The 8,700-nt window shown below is 53.4% G+C and overlaps 1 protein-coding gene across 1 annotated transcript in view; it reads left to right on the forward strand.

Moving 5' to 3' along the window:
• LOC110484679 (uncharacterized) overlaps positions 1-8,700 on the forward strand; it is a 351,442-nt gene that overhangs the window by 147,133 nt on the left and 195,609 nt on the right. The window contains 1 exon segment of the mRNA XM_077790604.1: positions 7,800-8,459. Coding sequence (XP_077646730.1) covers positions 7,800-8,459 — 660 coding nt within the window.

Below are 8,700 nucleotides of genomic sequence, written 5' to 3' on the forward strand. Positions count from 1 at the left end.
GGGACTTTGAGCAGCTGTCTGGGTCAATTTCTAACATTTATTGGAACTGATGGTTTCTCCCCTTATCTATAAGTGCCTGGTCCTATCTCCAGGCAGATTCACTCCTTGACTCTGTTTTGTCCTTCCCGGGTCCTCTTTGGTTTTGGGATTATTCTCGGTGCCCTCATTCCCTGTCCTTTTGTAGCCGTTTGTGGATCAGGAGGCCTGGCTGCCACCTGCATGCCCTGGCTCAGCTGCTGGATGAGCTGCACTGCCAAGGTGTGGAGCATGGTAAAAAGATGAGAGTTGCTGCAGCACAGAAGAGGAGAAGCAGCATTCGTTTGACCCCTGGTCTGCTGGGGAGCCGGGGAACCGTGTCCCATTCCCATCCTTTCCATGTTTGGACCGATACATAAAGTGCTCTCCTATTTCCTTTGTTATCTTTTTTAGCAGTTTTCTCTTGTCATGTCTTTGCCGACTGCAGATTGAGCCACTTTGTTTCCCCCAGACTCCTGTTTTTTCTGCTCACAGATAATCTGATCCCATCCCCTGGTGAAATGTTGTGTTTCTCATTTCAGTGGCTTGGTCGGCAGGAAGGTCAGGAGCTGGAGCTGTCTGGTTGGTTCTTATTCCGAGGACAGCTTGTAATCTAATGATGCCATTGAAATAATAAATGGGTTCTCTGTGTCCTGATATTAATTGATTCGGGTCCCAGGGGCTGGTCCATGGTGTTGTAGGATTTGTTCTGATGGTCCTTTAATTCTTTTGCCCATTTTTGTGTGTTCCCTCCATCCGGGGCTGCGTCAATTGACTGCTTTTTTCTAATTACATTATCAAATAGTTGAATTCCAACTGATTTCCTTGAACTTGTTATAGCAACAACCCCAGTGCTCTGATACACCCTGTACAGCACAGACAGTGACAGCAGGTGTTGGAGTGGGCAGAGGGATGATCCCCCCCTTATTTTAGTGAAGTTTTCCCAACATTCTCCATTTGCTGTTTCCCTTTGCAGCTTCAGCCATTTCTGTTGCAGAGTCAGAGATCCTCAGCATGGGCTCTGCCTTCAGCTGTGCAGATTCCATCTGTGCAAGCAGGCAGAGCTTGGGGTGAGGGGCAGAGGGAATCAGCCAATTCCTGCCTCAGGCAAGAAGAGCCAGGTACATTGTCCCCACTTTGCCCCAGCGGTGTTAATTTGAATTTCTAAAGCTCCTTCTGGGTGCCTGGAATGCAGCTTCTCTTCCAGAGGAGCTTCAGCAGCCTCACATGTGCCCCCCCCACAACCTGCTGCTTATTTTTTTTTCCCCTTCAAATCATCCATTTAATATTTGTGACTTAAAGGGTGATCTTTAAATCTCTTCTATTTTTGCGAAGTACAGCCTAAAGGTGAATGTTGAAAAACCCAGAAAAAAATGTTTGTATCTCTTACAGAAACATACACAAAAAATTCCAAGGCAATTCAGTTTTTTTCTACTTCTCCTTGGAGTAAAAATTCATTTTCACATCTCTGACCCAAACATAACCGGCAATATAGAAGAGGGATTATTACAAAAATATACTCTAATTCTCTAAACTTTGCATTGGAACTGCAGGAAAAAGAAAAACTCCACCAATAGGTTTAGTGTTAGAGTCAAGGCATTCCTTGATTCTGGCCAGGATGTGCAACAGAAATAATTCCATCCCCACACAGCCCGGGTGTGCAAAGAAAATTGTTCCATGACATGTGGGTTTTAGTCTATTTTTCCCAAACTGGATACAGTCTAAATGCATTGGTTTAATGTTCTGTAGTTTCAAGTTGTGCAGTTTTTAGTATTTGGTTTCCAGTTGGACCCGGATTCCTTTGCTTGTGCTGTTAATGAGGTGGGAAGTGCTGGATTTCCTTCTCAGCCTTTTGCAGACCAGGTGTCTGCAGCTCTGCCGGGGGCAGTGTCTGGGGTAGGTGTTGGTTGCTGTTTGCTGCTGGGGTTGATGTTTTGCTGCTGGTCGTTGTCTTTGTGGGTATCTTTTGGGCCATTCCCAGTGTGTTGAGGTGTTAAACTCATCTCCACTGAGTGGTGTAACATCCCTTAACAAAACCTTTAACATTTCTTTCCCCAAGGCCAAGGCAAAGCAAGCCTGAGTAGAGAAATCAAAGGTTAACAATGTTCAAGTCTATGAGCTGGTCTATTTTCCATGGATGCACTGGCAGGCAGGGCAGTGTGTGAGTGAGAGCCAGAGTGGAATTGTCCCGGTGTCTCCCCAGCAGCTGTGGCAGTGCAGGCCCAGAGAGCACTGAAGCTGCAGCAGTGGCAGCAAGGGCTGGCCCCGGTGGCTGGAGCTGCCCAGGGAGGGTGGCCAGGCTGAGGATTTCAGCAGAGGAGGTGTGGGCAGGCCCAGGGCCTTGCCCCGCTGTGGAGCCCTGGCTGCTGCTGCGCTGCCTTCAGTGCAGGCTCAGGGGGGCCTCCCATCCTCCTGCTGCAGGCGGGAAGTGCAAATCTCCGGGGCTGCAGAGACCTGGAGCCCAGGCTGAGGGGTCCCCCCGTGTTCAGCTGTGCTGGCGGCTGTTTCTGGCCTCGGGGCCCCTTGGCATGGGCCACGCCACTTGGCCACCAGTGGTGCTGCTTTGCACTCCTTAGGCAGAGCCCACGTCCTGCTTGGATGTTGGCAGCAGCAAAGTGCCAAGGCAGGCTCTGTGCCAGCCCAGCTTCCTGGGAGAGAGATTGCACCAGAGACAGGATTCTGGCCACAGACTGCTTTAAATGTGCATCCCTTATCTCCACCCTGCACTAGGTGGAGAATTACCAGAGTAAGGAATTCCCGAGATCAAATGCAAGGGAAATAATTTAGTATCTGCCCTGGGTCTGGCTCTTCTTCTTGCCCAAGCCAATGGCAAAAGCCGTACCCATGGCATCTTGGTTTCTATCCCCAGCTTCCAAAGGTGTTTCTTTCTTTCCCCATTTATTCTTTGTACCCAGCCTGAGCTCTGGGGTTGCCAGGGGTTCTGGAGGTCCCACTGTATTCCTAAAGCTGCCATAAGCCCCTGGAGGATCTTTCCTGGAGAATGAGTTCTGCTTGTCTGAGTCTGTTTCTTCCACAATCCCTTTTATATTAATTACTTCTTTTACAGTTACCTTAATAAGTGATCCAGTGGTTGCCCAGCAATCAGAATTGCTTTTGCCCCCCTGTTAGGTGAGATGGTGTCACCAGAAGATATTGAAGCCTTCCTGCTCAGGGCATTTCAGTGCCAGGCTCTTACAAGCACACACAGCTGTGCTGGTTGAGCTGACCATGGGGGTAACCTGCGCTTTGTCTGATTCCCTTTCCTCAATAACAGCGTGTCGTGGAACTCTTTTCCCTTCTGCTGCCCTTGAAGAGCCATCCACAAAGACATTTTCTGCCTCAGGCCAGGTAATGTCTCCTGAATCTCCCCCAGGCTGGGTCTGGAGCTGTGTCACTTGAATGCAGTGCTGGGTTTCTTCCCAGCCCCTCTGTGGGCTGTTCAAACAGGAGGCTGGGTTAAACCCTTCCCCTGTGCTCAGTTCTGAATCCTCCTGTGCCACTGAACAAGTTTCACACTATAATTACCGAGCACTGCTCATCCATTGCGAGGCTCTTTTGCTTATCAAAGCTTGAACTTGATGGCAGACTGGAACAGTCGGAGATCCTGTTGTCATCAGGTTTTGGGCCTCGGTTCCCGGTGAAGCTGTGGCTGCACAATTTTGCAGCCAATGAGGCCACTCTGGCCACTGGGTGAAACATTTTGGCCCAAGAATTCCTTTGGCATGGCCCTGTTGAACATTCATCTACAATTCCAATTTCTTTTCTGAGTCTGGAAGAGCCCCAGCTGAGGCATTGATATTTTTGGTTGTTCATTTTCCCAAGTTTTGCTCTCTTTCTCCTGTCCATACCACAGCATGGAGGCTGTCTGAGGTTAAAAAGTCCTACAATGTTCTGGCTGGAAAGAGAACCCTTAATCCAGCCTGTGTAATTCCCTGTTAATCCTCCGTATTGTCTCAGCTCGTTTTTGGTCCTGGGAAATGTTACTTCTGAGATTGCCCAGACCCTCTCTGCATCAATCTGCCTGGAATCTTCAGTCCCAGTGTTTCCCAAATATTTAAACTTTTTCTGCATCATTTTCACTTCTTTTTCAGATACTCAAAAGGTATTTTTTAGATAGCAAATTGAGCTATTTCACAGGGGCTTTGTCTACCACTTGTTCTTGTCCTCCTCATTGGAGCCATCTGATTCCCTGACTGGCAGGATAGGAGTGCTGTAGGGAGACATCCCTGGCTCCAAGAGCCCTGCCTTTAGCAGGGACTCCATACCAGGCTGTGAGCCCTTCCTTCCCTGCCCTGGAACAGGGTGTTGCTTTTAGACACCACTTGTCCTGGTTGCTTCCAAGTAATTTGGAGAGGCTCCACATCAAATTTTCCCTGGGGCTGCCCACACCTCTGGGTTCCCTTCAGCACAGGCCTTGCCAGACATTTGACACAAAGGTACAGCAGCAATAGCCTCTGTATCACCTTTTACAATATTACAATGCCACCATCAAATTCCTTCCTGGTTCATAAAAATGACAATAGGAAGAGAAATAAATTAGTTTATTTCAAACCTATCCCTCACAGCTCCTAATAGTGATTAAACAATTGATACCAGCTCAGGTTTCCCATCTATTCCCTTAATAATGAAAACACTCCTTTACAATTTTCCCCCCTAAGGTGTAAGATTTAGAGTGGATGGAGAGGCCCCTGTGTCCATCAGGAGAGGCCTCCTCTGGATGCAGACCCAGCCTGAATGTTCTCCAGGGCTCCAGTGTGGTGGGTCCCCGGTGGGATGGGAGCTCAGAGAGCCCTGCCAATCCATGTCCATGCAGGGGTGGACTTGCTCCTGCTGAGGGTGCTGCTGTCTGTGCTTGCAGTGTCCTTGTGGGCTGCAGCTGGAGCCCTGACTCCTTCCCAGGGGCTGTTTGGGTGGGCTCTGCCCTGGCCAGGAGGGCAATGCCTCTGCCAGGTGCTTGTGGCCGACCCCGTCATGCCCTGGGTGCTGGGGCCCCCTTGGGCCCTGGGGTTGATCCCTCAGGGGCTGTGGGAACTCTGCCGTGGCCTTTGCCTTCAGCTTGGCCTTTTGCTCATCCCTTCTTGCCTTCAGCTGCTGTGCCCTTGTGCCCAAGTGCTGCAGGGCTTCTTGTGCCACTCCTGCAGCCCCGGTCACTGCCTGTGGGTGCTCATCCTCTGAGAGCTGCTGAGCTTTCTGCAAAACCTTTCCTTTCTGCAGGGACCCAAAGCAAATCCTGAACATCAAATCCTGATCCTTCATGTGCACTCTGCATTTCCCAGCTGTTCCTTTGTGTTCCCCCTTGTGCTCAGGGTCCCTGCCCAGCCCGTGTGGCAGAGCCGGTGCCTGTCCTGCCGCAGTGTCCAAAGGCGGCCCCCCCGGCGGGCAGGGCCGGCAGCTCCCCGGGGCCGGGCAGCGGCCGGGGCGTCCCGCAGCCTCCTGGGGGCCGGGGGCCACTGCCGGCCCTGCCCGGGGCTGGTGGGGTCAGGCAGTGCCCGGCGCTGAGCCCCGGCTGCCCCACAGCCCCGGCCCGGCCCCGCAGCTCCCCACAGGCCCCAGCCCGTGCTCCCGGTGCCGCACCTCTGCGCCCGGTGCTGCCGCTGCCAGCGCAGAGAAACCCCTGCCATCCTGACCTCCTGCTTTTCCTCTCCTGGAAACCGGGGATGGAAGGATCTGGATCAGCTGGCAAATTTCGAGAATAAGACCCTGCTGAAAATCATCCCAATCCTGAGTATTTTTCTCCTCCTCTTTTCTGTCATCCTTTTTATTACCACATAGATTCCTCCTGCTGCCTCTTGCTGTAATGATATTGCTGCACACTCCCCTTCACCTGATCCCTTCCCAGCACACCAACACCCTCCATTCCCTTGTTTTCCAAATGCCTTCTCAGTTTCCCTTATTTCCTCCCTGGGTGTCCATGTCCTTAATTAACTGTGGGGGAATGTGCAAACTACCTCAACATTCTCCCAAGGGACCCTTCAGAGACATTTTGGGATCATCATCCCTTTGGCCAGGACCCTCCCTGGCTTTCCCTTTTCTCCCCTCCATGGGTGCCCTGCCATGTTCACTCCCCGAGGATCCCAGGGCACTCACTGATGAGATTTTCAGTGCTCTCTCCCTGCTGACTCTTCCCAGACCCCCTGATGTGTCACTCCTCTGTCTCCTGGTCACTCCCGGGTCCCCAATCAATCTCTGGTGCCGCCACCAGCCAAGGGAGCCGATCACCCAAAGTGGGTGAGGCACCTTCAGCTGCACTCCCTGCCCGCCGCCCCGGACAGTGTTGGAGGACACAGCCTCCTTTTCATCCTAATTCTCCTGGCCACATCTTCCTCTCCCTTTCCGCATTGACTGAAGTACTTGAGAGGTACAGACTTCCCAATCCACCTACTACATACTCCCATAATATGCTCCCTGTTTTTATATAGCAAATGATATTCATGGCTCTGTTAAGTCTTTGTTTTTCTTCTGGAACTTCTGAGCAGGACCTTGGCTGAGGAGCAGTCTGTGTCATCAGTTAATAACATCTTCTGAGACAGATTGTGTCTGCTGTCACTTCCTTATGTACAGGTCCCTGGCCCTATATCCGAGCAGATTCAGAGCATCTGTTTGTAAAGACACTTTCCTGTTGTTCCTTCCATGGGGTCCCCCGTTTGTGGGACATCCCCCCTGGAGCAGGGTGTCCCCTCTGTGCTGCAGCCCCAGGGCTCGGGCAGAGCTCAGCCAATCAGAGCCCGCGGCGCTGATGACTCACCAGTTGCCAGGCAGACTCGCAGCTCCCCGCGTTCCCCACCTGGACCCACCTGCGCCCCCCCTCGGCCCCATGGCCCCGCGAGGGGAATTTGGGGAGGTGGGAGTGGGGCAGCGCCAAGGCCGGGCCCCCCCGCGCTGTCCTGGCGGGAGCGGCTGCAGTGGGGACCGAGTGCGGGCGGGAGCGGCCGAGAGCCCAGCGCTGCCCCAGCCCGACCTGCCCCAGCTCCATCCCTGCCCCTGCGCTGGGATGCTGTGGGTGTGGGGGGAAGAGGGAGCCGGCAGTGGGTGCAGGGCCTGGGGGCAGGAGGAGAAGGGAAGGAGAAGCAGGCTTGAGGAACAGAATGGTCAAAGGATGCAGGTGGCATGAGAAGGTGGGATTTTGCAGGATAAGGAGGAATGGCAGTAGGAAGAGGAGTGTGAGGAAGAGCAGGCACACAAGTGGAGGAGGAGGAGGAGGAGCAGAAAGAGGAAGCAGCAGAAGGTTCCACCACTCCTTATAGGTGCAGCCTCTCCCTCAGCCCAGGATCGCTGCTCCCCCCACATGCAGCAGGTGACTGTGGAGGGGGATCCACGATTTTCACGGGGTGAATCTTGGTGTTTCTGAGTTTTCTTGGGCTAAATGTTGGTGCTTTGGTTTTATGTGGCAGCTGAATCTTTATCTTTTGGAGGAGGATTTGCTGAGCTGTGGTGTTTGGGGTGTTTTTGTTCTGTGTCTTGGAAGTTTATGGGATTTTTGGGCTGAATCTTGGTCCTTTGGAGGTTCTTACAGACACAAGATTCGCAATGACTTCCTGAGATGAACTTGGGCAAGGAGGAACCTCCAGTCCAAGGTGCTCTCCTCTTGTTTTTTCCCCAAACCAGGAGTTTGCATTTCCAGGGCGTGGCTGGATGGAGGAGGAGGAAAAGCCCCGGAGATGCTGCAGGAGGAGGAGCTGCAAACCCAGCCCAGGGAGCTGCAGGGAGGAAAGAGCCCCCCTGAGCCAGGAAGGCGGGTGGAGATCCAGGCGGAGCTCGGAGCTGGTGGAGAAGCCTCATGGCAGGGAGAAGCCCCACAAGTGCTTGGAATGTGGGAAGGGTTTCAGCTGGAGATCCAACCTGATCCAGCACCAGAGGATCCACACTGGGGAGAGGCCCTATGAGTGTGGGGAGTGTGGGAAGAGGTTTCAGAGAAGCTCCACTCTCCTCCTCCATGAGCAGAGTCACACAGAGGAGAGGCCCTTCCGCTGCCCCGACTGCGGGAAGGGCTTCAACCGCAACTCCAGCCTCACCGTGCACCGGCGCATCCACACCGGGGAGAGGCCCTACGAGTGTGGGAAGTGTGGGAAGGGCTTCAGTCACAGGTCTAGCCTGGTCGACCACCAGGTGATCCACACTGGGGAACGGCCCTATGAGTGCTTGGAATGTGGGAAGAGCTTTGGGCGGAGCTCACACCTGAGAACACACCAGCACATCCACACTGGGGAGAGGCCCTACGAGTGTCCCCAGTGTGGGAAGAGGTTTCAGACCAGCTCCAATCTCCTCCTCCATGAGCGGATTCACACAGAGGAGAGGCCCTTCCGCTGCCCCGACTGTGGGAAGGGCTTCAAGCAAAACTCCCACCTCACTGTGCACCGGCGCATCCACACCGGGGAGAGGCCCTACGAATGTGGGAAGTGTGGGAAGAGCTTCTCACAGAGCTCAGCCTTGACCCAGCACCAACGGAGGCACCACTAAGGGAAGCCCTGTGAGTGCCCTGAGTGAGGGATGAGGGTTTGGGAAGAGCTTGGAGTGAGGGAAGAGAGAGAGGGAAGAGCTTGGTGCACTGCTGCAGCTCCATCCATGGGAGGATCCAGGCTGGATGATCCCCAGTGACCCCCGTGGGGCAGAGCCCTGGTGCCCCGGTATGGGGAATAAAACAGAGAGTAAAGCAATGGAGCTGATAAAGGGGCCCGATATCTGAGG

The sequence above is a fragment of the Lonchura striata genome, unplaced genomic scaffold (genome assembly GCF_046129695.1).
Source record: "Lonchura striata isolate bLonStr1 unplaced genomic scaffold, bLonStr1.mat Scaffold_123, whole genome shotgun sequence".
NCBI classification, from domain to species: Eukaryota; Metazoa; Chordata; class Aves; order Passeriformes; family Estrildidae; genus Lonchura; species Lonchura striata.